The sequence below is a fragment of the Rhyacophila brunnea genome, unplaced genomic scaffold (assembly GCF_057557595.1).
Source record: "Rhyacophila brunnea isolate RB1 unplaced genomic scaffold, BYU_Rbru_1.0 scaffold_17, whole genome shotgun sequence".
NCBI lineage: Eukaryota > Metazoa > Arthropoda > Insecta > Trichoptera > Rhyacophilidae > Rhyacophila > Rhyacophila brunnea.
This window is the reverse complement of record NW_028232827.1, coordinates 8236799-8262539: the sequence shown is the minus strand read 5'-3', so window position 1 is coordinate 8262539 and position 25741 is coordinate 8236799. Positions and strand designations below refer to the sequence as shown.

Sequence of the window (25741 nt, the reverse complement as noted above, 5' to 3'; positions counted from 1 at the left end):
GAATAATTTTTCAATGTAAAACCTTTACAATTATTTAAGTTCGTGATAATAATATTTGAATGATCCTTTTGAATTTTCAGTACCTATGCATTTAATTTGTCTATCGAGATAGGTCCTGTAACCTGTTTGGTGGCTCTCCTGCGGCGCCAACCATCGTATGATAAAAACACGCACCTTGATCATACACCCAGACTTTGTTAATGACAATTTTTACATTGAATTTCTATTGATGACTCATGACTTTAAAAAAACATGTAATTCCACCATATCAGTGCATCACAATTTATATTATTGATAACATCGCATAATTACAATGTACGTTACATATTTCTGTTAGGTATTTGTACAATATATTTGCTTATCTTATTTCAAGGATTATAATTCCTCAAATATAAACACTTAATATTATCTAAAATTGATAGAATTCCCTATTTATTGGGAAATACCCACGAACGTTATAACGACACTAAATAAATAAATGTATCATGTACGTCTTACCGTCGATCGCCGATCCTAGTAGCACTAAGTATCCTAAGGGTGCAGGTTCGTTTACCGCTGCTGAATGGAATTCACGTATGTGTTTAGATCAATCACATGAACGAAATAGGTTAACCGAATGTCTAACAACCAGTGAACGTCGATTAAAATTGTAATGTTAGTCCGTATTCTACATATTAATTTATAAACAACGTATGGAAACAATGTTTATACCACATACTACATGAGGTTCGATAGTTTTGACACGAAACCAAACTTACCCGGTGGGCGCGGAGCGAGAGAAAGTGTAGTAAATTAATATTCAGTGACACACCATGGGCATGATAAAAGCAGTTTGCAGTATGTTGTAGTGGTATTTGTTAGCATTGAAACGGGCATTGCAATACCCCCCCTCATGGAGCCACTGTTTAACTGATATACATTTATATCTAACAATAATCACATTTGCCCAGCGTAATTTCTGCGCACTAAAAGAAATCACATATGCGCATCTTCTTTAGTAAATGGTTCCACTATATTATGTACCGGACATACGTCTTCCAAATATTCTTTTCAATTCAGAGGTTATTTTAATCTGACATTCCCTATGAACTGCATGGCATTAAAGGGTTAGATCCTTCGGAATAGTATTTGTATACAAAGAAGCCGTCCGCCGACAAGACATAATGGCCTTTATTTCCATTGTACACAAAGGCGATTATGAGAAACAAACAAACATGGCGGGTCGGCGGTAGCTTGCTGTGGGCCTTTTAAAAATCATTTTCATCTTGATTTGGGTAGGGTTGTCAGTTCACACTAGGAAACCCAATAACGTCTTACAAATTAATCTTATAAATATTATTTTAAGCGTAAAAAAATCGTTGCAGTGAGTGCACTATATTCTAATAATATGCATTGGCGGTTTATTACGCAGGCTAAATTTCGCTAGGGGACACAAAACCTGACATCAAATATCAACTTATTGAACGCATGTAGATCTGTTTGCGCAATTTAATTGATTGCAATAAAATCATATTTGTAAAATTTATACAATTTTTGTTTTACTAAACGTTAAATAATTTTAATTAATAATTTAATTTCTACCGTATTACAATCAGTCAGCGGCTGGGGCCTCCAAGTACATATATTTAACCACCACTATCGAGAGAGGTATAGCTAATGCTTGAATACTACCATGTATAGTGTCAAAGCTCACTTGAGAGCGTGGCGACCGGACCGTGGTTGGGTAACTGCCCCTGAGACATTCCCACTCATTAAAAAAATGATGCTTCACAACCAGACGTAGGGTCCCGTGATACGCCTGATTAAGACCGGATGTGGTGTGGTGCGGGACGGAGTGGTTTCGTGCGGCCATTAACTTCAACTAAGTCTCTCTATTATAGTAGACACGTATAATCGTGGGGTATTTCTTCTAAATATGTATTTTAATTACTAATAGTTTTATTATTTATTAGTTACAATTTGCTACTGATATTTTTGCATTACTATGATGTTTAGCGATAGTATAATAATTGTGTTGCAAAAATTAATTTTAGTTTGCAACTTATTGTCTATAAATATCATGCAATATGTAATGTTAATTTTGTGTCTTGTTTCTGATGTTCAAATTATTTTCTTTTCCAATTAGTTCCGTTGTATCTTTGTGGCAACCCTATCTTTCGGGAACAGAAAAAAGAGACAAAATGCAATTCGTGAGGAGGCGATGCTCCTTCTCTGTCCTTCAGGACCGCCTTTCTTATGTTCGAAAAGTTAGTTTCTCAGAACAGCAGAACCGTAAAACGATGTTCGGTTTTCTCATTGCCCCAGCGAAGTCTCGAGACTCGGAGATACTTCTAATTAATTCTTAATTAATTTAAACGGTCCGTCGCGAGCTCTCCGTTAATTTTTTTATTAGTAAATCCATTCAATTCCAATGCCTTCGATTTGTATTCGGACGTCGTTTTGACAGAAAAAATATAGCGGGAAAGAATGTAACTGTTGATTCAACGTTCGAATTTCGATTAGAATTCTTTAGGGGTACATAATTGTTATTTTATTCAACAAATTAGCAGCTCTGTCTCGGCATGATTAAAAAGATCTCTTTTTTAAGAATCACATTATTAATTAAAAGTTTCATTGGCTAATTATGTTCTTTGTGGTTCTTTCATTATTATTTACATCGGTCAAATCCTGTAAATAAAGCTAATCTTAGATATTTTAATCGTACAACTTTCTGATTTCAGTATCTGAACATCATGAATTCAATTCAATTAATTTACAATACGACCGTGTCCTGAATAATACATCGCACGTCCGATAAAATAGAGTCATAAGTCAAAATACACGATTTTGAGTTAGTTAGTTAGCATAAATATTCACAAAAAAATCTCCATGTGCTAAGAACATTAAATGGACGCATGTTGGATTTATATGACAAATTATATTTCGTTCGGCATGCGACCCGCGACCCGCAATCCACGCATCGCCTAGCCACGACCTTTTTAGACCGTGCCTCAACTGAGGTATAGCCTTAATATGCAATATTTTCTTCCAATAAAGTTAAATGTTCTGTTATAGCGGAAATAACTCCTTCGGCAATGTTTATCACTATTTTTTCACGGATTTTTCTTGCACTTGCAATAAAAACTAGCGGCGCACCGGTTAAGAACCACTGCTCTAAAGAGTAATGCGGGAAACATACAAAAACGTGATTTTGACCATTTTCAGATTCGTTTTTTGGCTCTAGTGAAAAATCTACTTTTTTGAGTTATGTCTCTATCCTACATAATATACAAAATTTGGACCATTTTATTCTTTCAACTCTACTGGTCTTATGGCATTAATTGGACGGATTTAATCTTAGGGCATTATGTTATTAAAGTTATTATGTTCGTTATAGGTAAATTTTTACGACATAGGTACCTACACGGACACTCGCGGCCGACCGTTTGAAATACTACACTGATTTACAGCATTGTTATATTCTTCGAACGTAAAAATATTGTCATATGTGTGTAATTTGGCATAAATTGCCAGTATTGCCACCTACAAATAAAAATGCATCTGTGTAGTAGTTAGAACCTACATTACAGTAATGATGATTATTACAGATGTTTAATGACTTTGATTCTGGTAACGCAAATGAGGCAATCGATTCGTCAAGAAAAAAATAAAGGGGGACCTCGAAACAGTTCAAACCGGTCATACAATTATTAAATTATACCAAAATCTTAAAAGTTAATTTAATGTGATCAGCCAGTGCGTCGGGCCTCTACACATTGCTAAACTGATTGTTTATGTCGTGATATAAATGATTTTATCAGGCGCTTTCAAGAAATATTGAGGTTCGCCTGGACCCCTCCCTGGAACGAAAAAAATACATTGTACGTCACGCAAGGCCTACGTCAGTGGACCGTGCGTTGGTGCAACCATCTGAAGCATCCTATGTTCGCTTTAATATTCTCACTCAGCATGCCTAAAAAAATAAGACGGCGTGGATGACACAAACGGACACTAACGATTCTGATGTGTGTCTGACATGTCGCAACAACTCGTAGGTACGTAATTATAGCTCAGCGGTCTGTCTGGGTTTGAAGAATGTATCCGTAAAAACGACGTCCAAGACGGGATGTTATTGTAGTAGGGTAAACAGAAAATGTGAAATTCGGTAGCACCAGGTTTATTTTGTTAACCCCGCCTCCTCCCGCCGCCAAAAAATATCTACCTACGTTATTATGGATATGTTCTCGAAATGTATCATCATAATATTGTATCCCTCCCCCCATACAACTTCTCAGTGTGCCCGTCCTGATTTTATGATAACAATTTTCTGTGACACTCGCGTGGTTCAATGCCGTGGACATAAAATAATAAGCAATGCACAAAAATGGACGGCAAACGGACAGCGGCTTGAGGACATAATGGAATATTCAACAATTATGAACCATAAAAGATATTTTATCTCCAGGCCGGACGGAGTAAAAAGGGTTGATGGGCGGCCAGGTGAGCGGCCGATTCAGGTTTCGCCCGCGGATCCGTAGCCTTCCTCTGTAAATAATATCTTGAAACTTATATCCACCACCGCCCGTCGTGATCATCGTAAATGTTTGAACAGACTTGACCACTTTTAAATTATCCTTTTTAACCCTGCCCGGACTATTTGCGATAATAATGAGCTTTTTATTTTCTGGCAATACTGCGGCGGCCATTTTGAACCACCTGTCAAACTTTAATGAGACCCAAGTTATGATCAGATACGAGGAATTTTAATTAGTATACATATTCGATTCATAATAATAATGATACGTATATTATACGTGTGTTATTAAATTTGTTATTTTTTTATAATGGAGATGTCAGATTGCGTAAAATGACAGTGAACCTGGAAAAAAGATCACTTTTACAAAAAAAAAAAAAAACGGTGTGTGTACTTATGTACGCGCGTTAGAAGTTATACTTCTTTGGCGTAACAAAACAAAAACAAAACTTGTGATAACCTAGATTCTTCGACTAGCTCTTAATTATCTTGTTAAATTACAAACTCAAGAAAAAGAACCGCTTATTGAAACGCCGTTGGTTTATTTCTAGTTATATTACTAAATTATATAATTATTTATCGTTGTTTTTATTTTTAAGGTAACAACTGCCACTATGACGTTTAATAGTTTGTTTACGTAAGGAATTGCAAATGGCCGACAATAATAAATTCGCTGCCTAGGCAACGGAACAATTCTAAACTATAATATTATACTGTATAATCGTCACGATTGGAGTATCATACTGTGGCGTAAAGGTAGTGCGTTCGGCTGATAACCGAACAATCGGTGGTTCGAATCCAATCGAGTGCGTTTATTTTTGTGTGGAAAAATAAATTATGTATTACATGCCACACGCCAAAAATACACTCTGATCTGATTTTCCAAACGTGCCTAAAGAAGTATAACTTCAAAAATTGGACAATGCACCTAGGTAACTATAAATAGAAGGAGCCTAAGCATTATTTTATATTATGGCATTTGTAATTATGTATTTAGTAAACGCAGTGATGTCCTTATAAAAATGCCGCCCCTAGGCAGCGCCAAAATGCCGCTCCATTTTTTATACAGTATTTTTTATCATCCTTTCATAACTCCAATATCTTAGAAATGCGATATGGATACATTAGGTAGGTACTAACAAATTACATATACCTATCAGTAAACATACAAAATTAAATCTATAAATATATTTTCACTAAAAGTGGGATTTTTTTGACGTTGGTACCTAATACGATGTATTCTTACAAATTGCGAACCCGAAAAAAAACCTTTAATCTTCAATATTATTTAATTTAAACCTTTTATATTAATTAATAATACTCTTTGTTTCCAAGCAGTGAGGTAATTCTTTGGAACGATATTTTAGTTATTACTAAGTTAAGCTAGCCATTTCTATATATGCGAAATGATTCTCCTCGATTTGCCGCCCTTCGAGTAACTGCCGCCACCAAGCGACTCTCAATCTGCCTACCCCCACGGGACGTCACTGAGTAAACGCATGAAGTATGGTTAAGTTTGTAAATATTAACATCGCTCAGTTGACATACCGATGTTTTTTATGTGATTATTAAATTCAATCGACTGCAGTTATAAACGGTTTTCACATATATAGGTTTTTAAACTAAATATAGTTATTACCTAAACCAGGGGGGGCAAACTGCGGCCCGCCGGGTATTTTTTTGCGGCCCGCCATCATTAATTGTACTTCTGATTACGAATAACTTTTTTTTACATATTTTAAAAAAAATATTGACAATAGATTAAAATTTGAAGAATTTCTTGTTTCGTAAATGTATTATCTCAGTACGCCTTCCTTGCGTCTCGTCTCACACTATGTAACCACTATTTTCTACGTTGAACATCGATTTCAATAGATATTGATAGTGTGCCGACAGAGCTACAACTTGAGATTATTGATCTGCAGTGTGACACTGATTTAAGAGAATTGCATCGTCGTGAAGAAATATCCAAATTTTACAATGCCCTTAATTCAGACAATTTCGACCAACTTAAAGATTATGAAAGAAAAATGTTCGCTTTTTTTGGATCAACCTATATATGTGAACAAACATTTTCGATCATGAACCTCAATAAAAATTCTTTACGATCAAATATCTCCGATGCCCATTTAGAAGCAGCTTTGAGAATATCAACTACAAAATTAACACCTGAATTTAAAAAAATGTTAAAAAATGTACATCAGTTTCATTCTTCTCATTAATTTTTGTAATGTTTATTTTTCGTGATAATAAATAGTGTATATCTAAAAATGGTATTTTACTTGCGGCCCGCCGCTCATTTTTAATTCTTGATTTGGCCCTCCATTCAAAAAGTTTGCCCCTCCCTGACCTAAACTATAGGTATTACGTGACACTATAATCTTAGGATTTATCGAAACATCTTGTATGTAGTACTACCTCATACTCTAGCAACGCTACCTACATATTATGCAAAAACAAATTCTTCTGATGAGATTTTCCTCTTGATGTTGCAGTTTGTCATCTTTATATTTTTCTTCCACTACTGACATCCAAAATGCAATTTACATGACAGTGGAGATGTTTTATTTCTCGCAATAAAAATGTTACTTAACGATTTTTCCTTGGCGTGGTTAAATATAGGTAGGTACCTAAGTACTTAATTTTATAATTAAGTGTTATTATAAAATTTATAATAACACATTTAATGTCGGTAAGATATGCGATTTTCAATAACCACGAAATGTTTGTTAATCGTTCAGAAAATCGAAATTTATGACCCAGAAAATATACTAAGTAACTCTTTCTGTAGTTCAAAATCCTAACGAAGTCTTTACCTCGAGATAACCACCGCACATCTGAATCAAAAAGCAGGGCCGTGTGCGAGGAACACAAAGTCAGGTCGTGTCACCGTAAACTTTGATGGTAGTGTTTAGTTATTGCTCATACTTCGAATGCAATACTGTTTGTAGACAATTATGATGTGTTGCATAGGTACTTATTGAAATAAATGGAGCAATAAGTTGAACAATATATTATGTGTCGCTAGATTTCAAAATCAGCCAAGTCCATAATAGATGAATAGGAGAAAAATAGCTTTTTGTTTTCTCAAATACACAGTCACAAGGGTGAAAGTTTATATTATTTCGAGTATAGAATATTTAAAATTAATAAATTCCACATTTTGATAATGCAGAAATGTTAGAAAGCAGTAGTTCTTCAGCAATTCACAAAAAAGTAAAAAAAATACCTAAAGGTGGACTTGAAATGTAGTGAGACATTATGCATTTAAAAATGTTTATTTACTGTGAACATTTTATTAGTAATTAGAAGATAATCCATAAATGGCAGTGATAGCACTAAGTACCATCGTAAATAATTGCTTTCTGTGTCACGTCCTAAATATAGTCGTGTTGCCGCCAAAAGTCGGTGAATAGTCCATAATTATTTAGGTAGGTGTTTAGAGCTAACAACTGATTAGTTAGTGTGCATGTACATATAAATAAGTAAGTAGGTATGTAAAATTCTCAATATTCATAAAAATATTGAAATTGCAATTACTTATTACATAACCTGATTTCGAGATTTACCAACTTTTGGCAGTAGCCCCCACGAGTCATATTCGCATATAATTTTAAAATATTATGACTAATAGTCGAATTTAATAGAATTAATAATCCACACATGTTTTAATCAGTCTATTTTTTTACAAACGCATATCTTACAAAAACTGGCAACCCTTGAATCCTAAATTTAGGGATATTACATTTTATTTGGGCAACACTCCTTTAGACTTTAGTTAGAGGAGTCTATTTATTACACAGTTGGGGACCAACATAAACTTAATGTCTCCTAATTACCCAAATCTTACCATTGCATGTTATTAATCTAATGAGAACGCGTATCCAAACACAACAGCATGTAACTATTCTTTATCTTACAATCTAAAAGAATTCAATTAGAAACAATGAATTTGAAGTTCCCCCAAGAAAGATTGTAGGATTAAAATGAATTCTCTGACCGCCCGCTAGGAAGCAAGCCGCATTCTACTGTTTCAAGAAGATGTATCCTTTTTTATTTCTTTTTATTCAACCGGCTATCTTGACTTCAGTAGCGGAACAGACTGTATTTTAAACAAGATTTAAATATAACTTAAAAATTATTCTGGAAACCACAATACAGTGCTTTATCGGTGCATCGTACCTAGATCTGTCATTTTCCTGTATAGTTTTTGGTCAGCAGGGTTATTTTAAATCAGCGCTCGAAATGGAAAATTTTACGAACTGGAGCGCTCGATAATTTTACGAAATATTAACATAGTTATCCAATTTAATGTGTATTTTATAAAAATAATTATATTAGACTTTTGTTATAATATGGCATATCTACGAGTAGCTCAGACGGTCAAATATTTTATTCCACGAGACGGCGCGATACTTACGGCGCTCCGGTCCATTTCGAGCCCTGTAAATAGTTATCATGGTAGCAGTTTCCGTTATTTATATTGGTCTAAATATCACTCGTGGTGATTCCATAAACAAGGCGGTTATCTACAATAATTTATTGTTAACACACAACACTATGTCATTTGATTTCAAATGCATCCGATTAGAATCTCAATTGTTTTATCTAACGGAGATTATAATGGGATGCATTTGGAGTCATGTATGACGTGTTAACTGTGCTACTCAACGACAATTGACATCTCACGGTTAACGAGGTCGTAGTTGGCCGTGTTAAAAAATATCACGCCCGACAGCAGTGGCGAAGACTCCATACTAGCCGATTATTTAAATTCTAAAGCTTACCTTAAAAGTAAAATAAATCTTCACTTATTGAATATAGAATAAATAAAAAAATGCGATAATCATCTATCGTCAGAAAGTTCAAGTATTGAATATAGAATAAATAAAAAATATGCGCCAGCGCCATCTGTATCAAGTATTGTATTTAAACGATTATTTTGAAGGATTTTAGATACATTTTTTTATTTGACTTCACTTGACATCCACTCTATCTACCGAAATACGGTAGACTTTGAACAGCGAAGCCTAAAACGTTTGCGCATAATATTATTGTCAATGACTGCAGCTTTGTCAAAAATAATTACAATAAGATAATTTAAAAAATAATTTACCTATAGATTGTTTTTAAAAATTAAAAATAGTTTTATCTCATAATTTCTATTTATCAGTCAGTTCAGTCATAGACTAACACATTATTTACCATGCCGAGATATTTGTGAACGCTATTTTGATTTGTAAGATTTTGTGATCTAAATTCAGAGTATTATTGTATACTGAATGTGGATAAATTATCTGATACTGTACCTATTCGTCAGTGTTTTGAATATGTATCTAAGTATTTTTTTAAATGACTTGTTTTACGGTTGAATTTGTGAATTGTTGTGTAACAGATTGCATCTTCTTAGATTCATCTCTCTAGATAGGTTTACATTTTTACTTCATTAAAATGACAAGTGTCCTATTTTTCTCTGATGTCCGCCTACCTCTTTCTAAAAGTCACCCTTCGCCAATGCAATTTATGCCTTACTTACATGCTATTTTCTCTATATTTTTATGTCATATAATACGCAAGAGAAAGTAAATTTAATAAGCTTAAATTATCTTTATTGCTTTTCAATGGGTCTGAGATCTATAGCGCGCCACTGTGTTTAATAAGTAAAACAAAATAACCCACACAATGGACTTTTATTTGACTTGGACTGACTTGTTGATTTCCGATAAAGAATGGACGTGGCATGTCGTCGTTTTGTGGTCAATTTTTTCCCCTCTTTTTTTACGGTGACCCTAAAATCTTGGCAATGCATCCTTTGATGTGTTTATTTTATTGGATTTCTTCTGAAAGCTTTGCGCCCACTTACCATTAAATACTTTTTTTTGCTCACTTATGCAATAAATACGATGTGATTTAATATAATAAAGGTACCTACCAGGATATTATTTTATTTAGCCGCGTTTTATATAATATTACTCACAGCGACAAAAGATTAATTAAATCATAAGAGTATATACCTAAGTCAAATTTCTGTAACTCCGTGTCCGGAAATCTGTAGATACGTATGCAGTTCGCCGTATCACACTTCACCGTGAAATGTTGTATCGGAAGTATAATAATGGTCGTAAGTATATTAAAGACCATCCAATCTCATTGGGTCTTATACTACTGAGATAAAGTCCATGTCTAAATAAAACACGGTTCTTGTCGTTTTACAGGAAACCAGCGGTAAACAAATTTTGAAAATAGCCGATATACTGGATTATTTGTTAGGTAAAGGTAGGATAGGTTTGGTTTGGTTTTCATTCTTGGATTCAAGAACTTTGCCAAAATCGGCTATGAATATAATAAAATTGGAGACCGTATAGTATACGGTAATCTCTTTCCGATAGAAAGCTTACGGCGAACTGTGCTACGGTGAAATGTTGTACGTACAATTTACACGTAACCCTGTCTGTAACTCACATTTAACATCTGACCCTAGAAACACATTTCACATTAATTCAAATTGGGAAGAGAAGATTTCTCCAAATTGGTTGTAGCTTCGACTTATCGTTTTGCAATTATTTCTATTTTCATATTGTGTACAGTCACTTTAACAAAGGTTATAGTCCTACAAACGTATCTAAAGAACGGTCAGAAATAGTAGGTACCACGTAGTCATTCGAATGTTAGATTCTGTCCAGTTGCGAGTCTTGATTGGGTAGTTTTCGACTGTGGCTCCCCCATCCATTATTTAGATAAGTTTGTAGGTTTGTACATGGATTCAACTTTCTGGTGACCACTCCAGACCGGCAATAGAAAGCGCGTATATATTTTAATTCAACTGTACTAATGTGTCATTCTTTTTTGTGTTACAGGGGAAGAAGGCGGGAGAAACGTGCGATGTTACTGCAACATGCCAGCCTGCGTCATGACGGGCTACATGTGCAAGTCTCCGGCAGGAGGATGCTTCTCGGAGCTTCTTCCGGACGTCAAAAGGGCGCGGCATGGCTGCGTGGAAGATGTCACAGATGACCCTACGAGGTGAGGCCCTATACAACTTTTTACAACATACATCTAGTCTCTGTATTAGATCATTTAAAAAAATGATTGATTTAGTCAACGGTTACGTACGTTCTCATATAGAACGACATCACACACATAAAATATTTGTTTTTCCATATTATGATCTTATATAGGCGTGAGCTTTTACTTCTTTTACATTCCCAAAGGTATAATATTATAAAGAAAGCATAGATACCTACACCAAATATTTACTAGCGATAGTTCACGACTTCGTATGCGTAAAATAAACAAATTAAAAGTAGACATATATAATATAGATACTAAATAAATACAATGAAGAAATAGACTGATTCGTATTATAAATTTTATTGTTCGATTTCTAGACGCGCGCTCTCAACCCGTGCCTCGAGATGAAAGTTAGTAGTCTAAAATAAACGTCGTTCTTTTTTTCGCCATGATATTCCAAAGGCAGGATTTTTCCTTCCCCACAGGTGTCGTTCATTAGGATCAGTCATGTACCCTTGACAGCCAGGGTGCCAAGAGCGTCTGCCGGCTGGGTGCCAGCCCAAAATTACCGTTCCCCCTAAAGTTTTAAAAAATCTGGAAATATGGCAAAAGTCAAAGAAAATTGAAACAATTATTTTATTGTTATCAAACAATTATGACGTATTTTACGTATTAAATGATATAACATTATGAATTATAATTTAAAACACTTAAAATGGTTGACGTATAGTGGAACACGAAAGCATAAATTTATAAAATGACAAGGAAGATAATTACTCCATAGGCGACCTCTTTTACCATCCGTGGATCAAGTTCATGAGACAAATTATTTTTCTTGAAATATTCTACTTTTAATTTTCTGGTGACTTGTTCTTGTACTTTTGCCGCCCGAGTGTTTCGCACCCCTAAGGCATAAAGCCCACCAAAAAAGCGCTCGATGCGCTCACTACTGAGTAGGCCCCCTCCCACCCGCGCATTACCCTTCACCTATGTAATAAGGGCCCAAGAAGCATAAAATAATTATTATTATCAGCGTCTCTCATAACAAAGCATTAAAAATATTATATTATTTCGGGGCTTGTAATTAATATTCACGATGACATTATTCTACCAGCGAAATATCGGACACGCAATAAAATTAAACAATGAGTTCTCTGTTATTAAATAATGGCTTCTCGCCCGTCGATCGACGACGCTTCCAGAGCGTGATTTTGCTCGCCGCGTTCAATGAATGGACTACGTTGTATTTTCGTTCATTCGTATCGCCGAGAAGTCAAAAAACGATGACTCATGGGGCGGGCGCGTATAATGCGTCGTCAAATCCAGTGTGCGCTGGCGTATTTGATTGCGTTGTATTTTCGATGATTTACGCGCCACTTGTGAAATTTTGCGCGAGAGCCCCACTTGCTGCGTTAAGTGGGTTTTACGCCTAACACCCCTTTTCGTCAACTTTTTCCTGCGATGGAACACTTCGCAAATCCTGAAATTTTAACAAAATACCTTGTTTATTTTTTAGGGTAGGTACCTAAATAAAACACAATCAATAAAAATAATGAGAAAAAGCAATAAATATGTATTTAGTAATTATTTTTAAAACATGAGTTTTTAAGGTGAAACCTTTACTGAGCCTTTTTTAAAGAGGCACCTAGCGGAAAAATACGAAGCTTGCAATTTGAGAATTTTTTTTGATAATTCTGAAAACATTAAAAAGAAAAATATTATTTATTTTAATTCGGAGATAAACTTACAATTGTAAAAAATGTAATAAAATGTGAATTTGTTGAATCGGACCGCATCTTATTATTACATATATTTTATGGTCATATTTATTATTAAAATGTAGTTTATTAAGTTTGCTAAGCATCGCCTAAGAGATTTTTGACTAATTCATAGTTTTAATATTTTTTATATCTATTTTAAAAAACATCGTTTTTTATAAAAAAAATATAAATGTGTAGGTATATCCTTTTTATTTATATGCAGCGCTCGAAATGGAAAAGTTCACGAACCGGAGCGCTCGTCAATTTTCTGAAGATATTACATAGTTAACAAATTTGTAGCTATATTTGTACCTACTTCATAAAAATAAATGTGTTACATTTTCTATTACATGGCCTATCTAGCTCAGACGGTCAAAATATTTTTTCCACGAGACGGAGCGATAATTTTATCGATGTCACGAACCGGATCGGCGCTCCGGTACGTTCCGGTCCATTTCGAACGCTGTTTATATGAAATCTTATTTAGGTATGGTCCCAATATTTAAGCTCGATTTGATATAAATAAAAAGGATTTCAAGTTATACACATTTTATTAATACTTTCGACCGAAGGTACTTGATGGAATTTGAATTTAAATTCTAATGGATTCAAGCTCTGTACTTTTCCGTTTAAGTGGAATTCCTTAAATGGAATAGTACAGAGCTTGAATCCATTAGAATTTATACACATTTATATTTTTTATAAAAATCGATGTTTTTTATAATAGATATAAAAAAATATTAAAACTATGAAGAAAGAGGACTATTTATGTCAAATATGCTATTTATTTTTTTTAATTTGTACAAATTACCTATTCTAAAATAACTATGTTAATTTATTCTATTCGCTTAAACGCTTTTTTCTGTGCTTATTTTCCTTTGAAGTAGTTCAAAATAATTCTAATTCTGATACGTATTTAGATTATTTTTCTCTCATTTAGTCATAAAATTACTGAGAGTAGGTAGATAATAATAATATGTAGATACATCGGTATGGTGCGATATCGTCCTGCGAGGGTTTGACGACCCGCGGCTGCCATCGGCGATAAGTCTAAAGGTCACGCTGTGATAAGAAAGGTCACGGGTGAATCGGGATGCGGTCGTGACCTCGCCATCTCTTTGTCTTTATCTGTCAGGAGAGGCAGCAGCTGTGTTGCAAATGAAGACAACGTCTCATTATGTCAATTAATTATGTTGTTGATAAGCTTTTATTTTATAATTGTTAATAAGATAGTCGTCATTAATTATTTATATTTTATTTATATTTAATTATGTTTTTTTTTTGCAAATGGCGGATTTCGAACATCTGTGACATCTTTATTGCGTACTTTCTATTGAGTCTTTTATATAGGAGAATATTACCAATATGTATTAAACAGTGCTATACAATATTGATGTAACTAATTGGCAGGACTTATTTACGCTTTTTATGGATACATATTAGCCCCCTCCCCAAACATCTTATTTAAATGTAATTTTCAGGTTTTATTGACGTTGGTTAGGGCAAGTGAACTCAATCGATTTTGGACAATGGTGTTTCGCAAACAATTCTTATTTCGTGACTATGTAGCAGTGTTTCCCAAACTTTCGATATCTGTGTACCCCTTCTATAATTTTCGTAACACTGAGTACCCCTCGTCAAAAAAATGCATATACTTTAACAACAATTAAAATATATTTATTTTTTTCCTTTTTTAGTAAGTAGGTACCTACATACACAACATAATAATAAACGAAAAATAAAATTCATTCATAATAAAATAAACAAAAGTTAGGTATATTATAAATAACATTCATTATAATCAATGAGAAGGATGAAATTGTTTATGTTGAGACAGATCATCACAATTTGGTTATCTGGTTGTTAATTTTAATCTGAGATGCGGTTCCACATCCAAAAGCCTGTTCCTATTTTTGACTTAATGTCAACAAAAATGCTGAAAATGCAACTTCACATGGATTTGAAGTTGGAAAAGGCAAGATGTATTTCAGGACTTACACATGTTGCATCTGCAACCAGAATGATGTTAAAGTACACTCCTTATATTTATTTTTCAATAATCCGTCTGAAGCTAATTCCAACAATTATTGCTCTCCCTTCGCATGCGATAAACCTTCTAGCATGGATGTTGTATTGATGTCGTATTAATGCTAGTTGCACCAGGCGCAGCCAAAGCCCGGTGCAGCGCGTACCCCCACAAACTCTTCCCGTACCTCAGGGGGTACGCGTACCACACTTTGGGAAACACTGATGTAGAGAGTAATGATCTTTCACCTTAGCATTTTAGTTGCAGCTATACCTACCCACTGAAAATATTTCTTAGAGCTATCAGAACGTTTGGAAATGTATTTAAAAATGTTGCACACAATAATTTTGAATTATGTTCCATTTGAATTTGGCGCCAATCATTCAGGATGTGGGACCAGAGAACTCATCTGCTCTGTGTGTGGAACCCATGCCCTCAATAGATAGTTTTATTTACGTAAATGTCGCAAACCTCATAATGAGTCATAATATACATACATACCTATGTGAAAAAGAATACTAATTACGATAATTAGCTAGCTACCATCTGTAGCTACTTACATAAGAATATTAGTGCAGGATCCCATAGACTTGTCGTATACATAATATGCGGAACGCATTCTGACAATTGGAATAGGTTTTAGGGGTCACCAAGATATATAATGTCGATGTTGCCAGGCGATATTAGTGGTCAATTTTTTTTTATTGAGGTTTTAATTTTTTTTCTTATAACCCACCAAAAATTGTTCTGAGTTCTTCAATAAAACCAAGACGGGATCAGGGATTGATTAAAAATGCAATAATTGTACCATGCCATCGGCATGGTCGTAGAACGGTCCGTCCCGTTTGAAAAAATAAAAATAGCGGGTAGTGAAATGTGTTCAAAATTATCGATTCTTAGGACTCTTCTTGGCTTAAATTATATTATTTAGTAGCATTTTTGTATATAATCACCTAAATTGGTTTCTTTACTATATCTATGCATATGACATTCGTTTTAATATTATGGTTAATCCAGAAACAGTGTAGGTTGCATATATAGGTAGGTGAATAAATGAAATAACGATAACCACTAACCACACTAAGTACCTACATATTTATTAAAAAAAAGAAACAAGAAGTCAAGTGTTCAAACTGCTTTAGGTATCATGATCACAGTTTTTACAAACAATACTTACACATTTGCACAATGATATTCGTGTCAAAGCCGATTTATTATAACTACGTGATAATGTACGGCAGTCAGAATTACATTTGCATGGTTTAACCAAATAATTTGGCAGAGGTTCATTCGTCATTTGTCTTGGATACAAATTATTTTCTCATAATTGTTAGAAGTTGTAGGAAATCAATAGGCTCACTAGTGGATCAGATGAGCTTTTCCATAAATAAACTTGTGCTGCAGCCCTTAAACAGTGTAAATGCTTATAATATCTAAGCCTTGGAGATTTTCCCTTAGTGTATGTAGTAGGTATGTGGTGGATTAATTGCAAAGATTTTTTTGTGAGCCCTCAAAATAAATTACAGCTTGTTAAATGTATTTGCAAAAATGCTCCCACATTTGCAAAAATCAACGGAAAAAGTGAGCTGTACATTGTGGTGGATTTGACGACCCCACACAATGGTTTAAATTGCAGGGATCAATTTTCACTGACGCCATTGATTTAAAATCAAAATCATTTAGAAGCAGACTCTGGAGTCTAGAATGTTCTGTCATATATTTCATGCTGTAAAAATGCAAAATTTGGAGATTATCACAGTCCCGATACAGATGTTTTAATTTTAGGCATTCATTTCTGGAATAAACTTGCAACGATTGGTTGCCATGGATTATGGTTTGAGGGATCTCAGAAGAAATCCCATGTTTTAGAATGCCAATTGGCAGCTGAACCTCTTGGCGAAAATATTTGTAATATTATACCAGCATTACATTGTTTAACCGGCTGCGACACCACTAGTGACTGCATATGTACAAAGAAACAAGCTTTAACCATCTCGTCAACGAGTTTTGTTCAGGATGCACTTTCAGCTTTAGGAAATGGTTTATTGGAGACCACAGCAGTTTCAAGACCTGGAAAAAGTTTGCACTTACTTATTATATAAACAAAAACCAATAGCGAATGAGCTTCGGCATAAATTTATTTCCCAAAATATTGAATTTAGTTTAAATATGTCAAGAATGATAGGCACATATGATTCATTGCATTTACACTGTTTAAAGCCTTCAGCATAAGTTTATTTACGGGAAAGCTCATATGTTCCACTATTTGAGCCTCTTGATGTCCTACAACTTGACTATGAGTTACGAGAAAATAATTCGTATCCAAGACAAATGACGAATGAACCTCTACCAAATTATTTAATTAAACCATGCAAATGTAATTCTAACTGCCGTACATTATCACGTAGTTATAAGAAATCGGCTTTGACATGTATATCATTGTGCAAAAGTGTAAGTAGTGTTTGTAAAAACTGTGATCATGATACTTAAAGGAGTTTGAACACTTGACTTGTTGTTTCTTTTTTTTTAATAAATATGTAGGTACTTAGTGTGGTTAGTGGTTATCGTTATTTCATTTATTCACCTACCTATATATGCAACCTACACTGTTTCTGGATTAACCATAATACTAAAACGAATGTCATATGCATAGATATAGTAAAGAAACCAATTTAGGTGATTATATACAAAAATGCTACTAAATAAAATAATTTAAGCCAAGAAGGGTCCTAAGAATCGATAATTTTGAACACATTTCACTACCCGCTATTTTTATTTTTTTAAACGGGACGGACCGTTCTACGACCATGCCGATGGCATGGTACAATTATTGCATTTTCAATCAATCCCTGATCCCGTATTGGTTTTATTGAAGAACTCAGAACAATTTTTGGTGGGTTATAAGAAAAAAAATTAAAACCTCAATAAAAAAAAATTGACCACTAATATCGCCTGGCAACATCGACATTATATATCTTGGTGACCCCTAAAACCTATTCCAATTGTCAGAATGCGTTCCGCATATTATGTATACGACAAGTCTATGGGATCCTGCACTATATGTCTTGTTTATTGAATTTCACTAATGGTATTACCCTCAAACCTGTATTATGTAAATTATATTATACTTACCATAATGTTCATATTACTAAATATTAATTATTGATAAAATACCGCCATTAAAATGAGCATGAATAACGAAAAATGGTAATAATATGTTATACCATAATAATATGATAATTTTATCTGTAATTACGTACATATGATTTTTTTTGGGTGACACCGACAGCTAACCTATCTTGAAATTATCGGCCGGTGTTATCTTGGCGCCAACCATCGAGTGCACTGGAAACCTAATGATAAAAATTATGTGACAACCCGTTAAATGATATCGAAAAATGTTTCAATCAATGTGTACATATTAAATTATTGGTAACCGTTGAAAACCTTATCTATTTTGTATGTTGATTCATTCAAATCTCTTCTCTTCTCACTATTCGAATGACGCGAATCCCTTGTTATAAAATATAAGTTTAATAATAAAGGTTAAATAACATGATTTATCAAAAAATATTAATAGTTTTACTCATGGCCCCCACAAGGGGGGGCTGACAGGTCTCTAACCTAGGGGCCCGGAAGGGGGGGGGGGGCGGCGTGGCGTGTTGATCAGATATGTGTCGTATTAATCGTAAAAAAAATTGCCTTCGGGCCAAAGAGTTTGGACTCCCTTCCATTTGAGTATTTTGTGTTGATACTCGATAACTCCATATCAAGTAGATGTATTAAAACTACATGAAATCGCTAAACCGAATAAACCGAATGCCCTTACTTTTAAACACTTCTGTTATGCCTCACAGATCTCATTAACTTAGCGATAGGTACCTAGGGGGGGGGGGCGCCAAAGATCCTGGTTTTTCTACTTGTAAATTATTGTCAATCACTCAATGGCCGGAATATCGGAATTGACAGCATGGTCAACAACTAATCGTAAGACCTCCGGTTTGAGTCTGAACTTTGCAGATACTTTATTTTTCAGTTCTTTAGTAAATCATGACATTTTTCTGTCACTCACAATCGGGATTAAAAAGAAATTACCAATTATTATAAACATTGCTCGGAAATAACTAGATAATAACAATATATTTTTCTCTCTTTTCAGGGACCACAGAGCCAAATGCATGAATTCTCCAAGTGCTGGAGGTAGTTCCAATACTGCCCTCAAGTCAAGTGCTGGATCGCTGGTCCTGTGCTGTTTTAGAGACCTCTGCAACCATGTGGACAACCCTCATTCCAGAATTAGGCTAAATGATAGTTTGGCAGGTGGGACACTTACTTGTTTTAAATAACAAAAGACTAAATAAGTATAGAAAAAAAACATTAAAATTAAATCTTTTCTATAGATTACAGAAAAATTAATAAACTAAATTTTAATAATAAACATACAAATAACATGTAATAATAAAATAGAATCCTATAAAGAATTCACAATTTATAAAGAACAGAATTTATTTTAAATAGTATTATAGTGTAAATTATTGTAGAAACATCTAAATCTTACTTAAGTAATTATTTTCATACTAATTTCTATTTAAAGATGTTATTAGTTTCTCACATCGTTATTTCATACACACACGATGGTCGCGTGGCTTAAGCGGCGGTCTATGGCGTCGTGGGTCCCAGGTTCAAATCCTGGGTCTGATAAAAATTTTCAGTTTGTGTATGAATCAGAGTATGGACCTAATAGGTTGAGCAAGTGGCTGAAATCCATTTCTCGTAATAACAAAATGCCAGGCCATGTTTTTCAATGCGAAGAATACACGTTGTATTTGCGTTTTTCTTCTAAAGACATGTGCCTATAGAAAGAATTTCACATGGTCACTTGATGGTCATTCATATACCATTAAAAGTATTACCCAGTGAATGAACATTTTTTACATAACCATTAGTCTCTAGATTTCAAAATTAGCCATGTCCATAATGGATGAATAGGATAAAAACAGCTTTTTCGTTTTCTCAGGTACACAGTCATGCGGGTGAAAGTTTATATTATTTCGATTATAGAATATTTAAAATTAATAAGTTCCACATTCTTCAGCCATTCACAAAAAAGTCAAAAATACCTAAAGGTGGACTTGGCTGATTTCGAAATCTAGAATAAACTAAGAGGTTGGATGGTGCCACTCTTGAAATAATTAAACCAACTGATTTATATTATCGACTGTCATTATTAGGGGTCCTGTGATGTCATTATTGTTATGTATTTAAAATCTTTAAAATTCCGATCCCTATACAAAAAGGAGTAGACGAACTTTCTCAGTGCAGTGGGCGAAACATATATTGTAATTTTTACGAAACCTCCTTTCAAATAATGTATTATTTGTATTCCGTCATTTATTTACTGCTTTTTAGAATGTGCCGCCTCTAAACAGCGCATGACATGCTTACCCCGATGGGATTTACTCAAATGTTGGCAAAAAATGCTTTGCATACAAAGCAATTAGATGTTCGTATCTTGTTTCATCGATAAATATGTGGATAGACAGAATTTGGACATTATGTTAACACCGACATGGCAACTGCCAAATATAAAGAATGTGCTACTGTCATGTTTCAATGCGCCAACTTACAAAATATTATTTTTTACATTGAATTGATTATTGAAATCGGGTCTTAATGCTGCAGCACTCGCTGGTTTTTATTACTAGTGTCACCCATATATCTTTGCATAAACAATAATTAAGTTGTACTAATGCATCTAATGTTCTTTTTCCAGGTGGAGGAAATTGGAGTGGCTTCAGTGGTATGGTTGGCGGAGGGATGATCTCAGGAGGTGTTGGGGCGGGTGCTGTGTCGGCAGCCGGCAATGTAGCCGGTGAAGGCGGAGCTGGTGATTTATGGTTCCGTGCGGCCACCATCGCGGTGCCAATCTGCGGAGCTCTCATTCTCTTCGTTCTCATCGGTTTAGCTGTAAGAATACTTCGGACGGATGCTCTCGAATCTGCCAATAAACTTAGGTGAGGTTCATCGCATATACTTATTTCTTACATTATAAAATTAAATTAATGCATTAATATTACAAATTCATGTTTAAATTTACCAGCAGTATTCTAATATATCATGTGATACTATGATATGATACGTCATATGCCGACAGTTAATTATCCCGGTATATGAACTGTCAGGCGTGATCTATTCCTATTTGTCCGGTGATTGTTTATACAGTACAAATCTTGCAATCGATTTTTAACTAACTTCCTGACTAGCTAGACATTTGAAACTTTTAGAATATATCAGAACACGATGCCAATGCATTTTTTTAATACTTTTAGCCATCTTTAAGTAGAATTGAATTCATTTTCAGTTATTTCTGTTTTGTATGAAAAGTTATTTCGGTAGAAATCCGTAATCCAATCCACTATTATTGGTTACTAAGGGGGTGGTCCTAGCAACTAAATTATTAATATATACGTGCGTTACTATGGAAATCAAAATGACATTTTAGTATTCTATATGTATTATTTTGTTTGTTGCAAAATAGCAAAAAAAATGATTTGTTGACAATTGCCTTATTTGTCCTAAATTATTGATACTTGAACCCCAGAGAAGGACCCCAGACCCGTAGCAACTAAATTATTAATATATACGTGCGTTGCTATGGAAATCAATATGAAATGTCAAAATGACATTTCAGTATTATTTGTATCAAGTACAATTTTTTTTGATCGTTTAAGCTAGTCAAGTCAAGTTTACATGATTCAACAGAAAATTTAAAAACGTTGTATATAAAAAAGATCTTTTTATCTTGTAATTATTTAATGTAGGTCGAGATTACCCAGGGCTCGAAATGAACCGGAACGCACCGGAGCGCCATTCCGGTTCATAGGTCTCCAAAAGTATCACTCTGTCTCGTGGAAAAAATAATTTGTGAGCTAAATATAAATAGACTATATTATAACAAGGAATTGAACACACTTGCTTTTATAAAATACACATAAAATTAGATAACTAGGTTAATATTTTCGTAAAATTATCGAACGCTCCGGTTCGTAATATTTCCCATTTCAAGTGCTGAGATGATCGCGTTAACTGGTTTAGATTGTGATAAGAGTACCTATGGCAATTACATGTTTAGAATTGAGATGTTGTGATTTCGTAAGTTAATACTAATTTCCTATACTAGAGCTACGGTGGCCGCCTTAACTCAACACCACCTCTTCGTTCTCTGCAAAAAAAGAGATGCGGTTCACACGATATACGTACCAACTTAAATATTCGCTTATCACCGTTTTAGGTACCAATTATTATTGTAGACCGCCTTGTATACGGAATTGCCCCAAATGTTATCTGTGTTATTTTGAATCAAGAAAAATAATAGAAACGTGTTTGGGAATTGCCCTGCTGTACTGTAATTTCACATCATTACATCAAAGTAGTTGATGAATATGTCTTCTAAAGTTATGGGAAATGTGCATGCGTTTGCAATGAAGCAAATAAAGGTCATTTAGTCTCCCAATTTTCATAGTAGTAGTTCATTGAGTTTGTATATAAAATGGCACTTCAGGGATTTTGATGAAGAAACCACAGAAAGTTACATCTGGAAAAATAAGGGGTTTGACATATTTGTTTGTTTGTTATGCTGACAGATCATTTCATTTGTTTCAGTGCAACGTATACCCCGCACGCATCGGATCACGGTCCCATGGAGCAACCCCTGATGAAGAAATCGCCCATGTCACTACCTCTACATCACGGGCCGATCACAGCGCCGTTGCTGTTAAGTCACGCGAATGCGACACGGCCCTATGAAATGTCCAGTCGAGACCGGACGCTTAGTTCCGGAAAAAACGAAGCAAACGCCAAAATGAATTTGGCCAGCGACAGCAGAGAAGGTTCCTACGATGCAATGGTACAGCAGTGCCTGCAGCCGAACGCGGAGCAGCCGGTTCCGCTCCATAAACCGACAAACACTGATCCTTCCAACAGAGATGTAAATATCAACATGCCTCAGGACGAAGACGAGAAAATGGAAGATAAACTTTACAATAAAGAGACAATTTTGTATTGGGGTAAAGCAGCGTCCAACACCGTTAATCATTGCCCGCAATAGTTACTCTTGCAATAGGTGTCATTGATGAGTGACAATGGGTGCTTTGATTTTTTTTTAACAAAGTGCAGAAGTGACGTATTCGGTTGTTCCGGTGAATTTCTGTGATTGAATAGTTTTGAAATAATGTGACAGTAAACTGACATTGATTCCCGGTTTGATATACACGTAGAAGCGATATTTCTATTGTTAATTTATTGTAAAACAAGCGAAATATTGAAGCGATTGAAACAAAAATAATACTGCGAGATCGATAGGTACTTGTTATAACATTTTTCACAATTTTTGACCATATCCGATATTAAGAAGTTCGGTTACATGTAAATTGTATGAAAAACATTTCACTGTAGCACAGTTCGCCGTGAACTTTCTTATCGGAAAGAGATAACCGTAAACTATACAGTCTCCAATTTTATTAGATTTAATATGAACATTAATTCAATTTTCATAGCTAATTTTGGAAAAATTCATGAATTCAAGAATGAAAACCTAACCTAACCTAACAAATAATCCAGTATATAGGGTATTTTCAAAATTTGTTTGCTGCTGGCTTCCTGTAAACAGTGTAAACTGACAAGAACCATGTTTTATTTAGACATGTCAGTACTATATGACCCAAAGAGGTTGGATGGTCTTTAATCCTTAGAGCGCGGACGGTACAGCTGTTGTGTCCTCATTAGGGGGCCATTAGATATAATTAGCATGTTATTTAAATGATGGTGAAGCGGTTAATATACAGCCATATATTTCCGATACATTCACAGTGATGTGTGATACGACGAACAGTTTCCGGACACATAGAAGATCGTATCGGCCCTTTATTTGTATTAACAGATTTTCTCTTGTTGTTTTTTTTATGAGAAATGGATATTAGCCACTTGCTCAACTGATTAGGTCCATACTTTGGCTCCAAAAACACATTGAAAAACAATATGAGTATTTGCCGGACCCAGGATTCGAACCCATTGTGGGCTAAATACCTTTTGAAATCTCACAATAACCCAAAGATGTTGAACAAAAATTTCTTCTATAGAGCAAAATAGTGAAGTAAGTCAAAGAGTTTATGGACATAGTACTACGATTATTGTCAGTGGTTGTTTAGTGCATTGAAGTACAAAATAAGTATCCACAGAGTTATGCGTATAAAACACATGCCGGAACGCAACTATCAAGACTAGTCTTTCCCTACCTACTCGTCTCGCGGACCTTGAAGGTCTGACTGGTTTAAACTGACATTAACTGTCAGGAGATTCGCATGTCTAAAATGTGGTATAATTTTTGTTTTGTGATGTTTCGTTCATTAAAAGTTATAAACAATTCTAATTTAACATTATCATTAATGGACGAACTAAAATTTGCATTACCGATTTCGATAGAGAAACAACAAAAGATGCTGTCCAGCTAGAGAAGGGTTTCTGCGACATCTTTGCGGTTATCTAATAGTTTCAAACGATCGACAGAAGTACAGTGATATATCAAACCAGAAACATTGTTACAAATTATTAAATTATTATGTGCATTGTATTGCATTGATGAATACTGCCTAAATTAGGCAAGAAAACGTATATTTTCACTTTTAACATTTTAAGCAATTTACAATTTACTTCCTATACATTCTTCGATGTCTCCCAAGTAAGCCAAATTTTGACTGTGCGTCAAAAAAAAAACACCCTACGCAATCCAATATTAAACTTTTGTATTTTTTATAAAACTATGACTATATAAAGTTGTCTATTAGAATTAAAGTATCGACTGATAATTGTGATTGTTTACCACACATTTTGAATTATATTATTTTAGATTTAATATTGTAAATATATTGTAATAAATTGTCCATAGTTAGTGTAAAAAAGAGAGCAATAATAATTACGAATCCATGCTCTTGTATATTTATTTATCTGTGCTATGTAAATCAAACAACTTTCTTTCTATTTGAGCATTAAGATTAAGCAAAAATATATTCACTGGGATCAAAATGTTGATGTGTCCTAATTAGTTTCCGCCAAATTTTAAACCATTATAAAGATTACCAAAATTGTCTATTTTACTAACACTTCCTATGCTGTTTTGGTGCTTCTGAAATGCTCGTACATGGTGCCTTCTGATAAATTTATATCCAGTCTTTCATCTTAACTGTTATTTATTTCAGTACGAAGACCTACCACTTATATTTTCGCAACTTTTAGTCAAAAAATATAGCTGTATTTCTTTTTTGAAGCAAGATTATAATATCTGGGTTAAATTTATTAAGTTATTTATTGAAATTAATGAATTATAAACTTTACAGCATTCAACGGAATAGTGACTTGATATAATGTAGCTAGGTA

At 34.3% G+C, this 25741-nt stretch overlaps 1 protein-coding gene across 1 annotated transcript in view; it reads left to right on the top strand.

Annotated features, from left to right (window-relative positions):
• Window positions 1-25071, top strand: part of LOC147073640 (uncharacterized) — a 37032-nt gene extending 11961 nt beyond the window's left edge. The window contains exons 2-5 of the mRNA XM_085944149.1: window positions 11371-11536; window positions 19470-19630; window positions 21084-21324; window positions 22973-25071. Coding sequence (XP_085800275.1) covers window positions 11371-11536; window positions 19470-19630; window positions 21084-21324; window positions 22973-23417 — 1013 coding nt within the window. The 3' untranslated portion in view covers window positions 23418-25071. The remainder of the gene's footprint in view (window positions 1-11370; window positions 11537-19469; window positions 19631-21083; window positions 21325-22972) is intronic.
• Window positions 25072-25741: the final 670 nt, after the last annotated feature.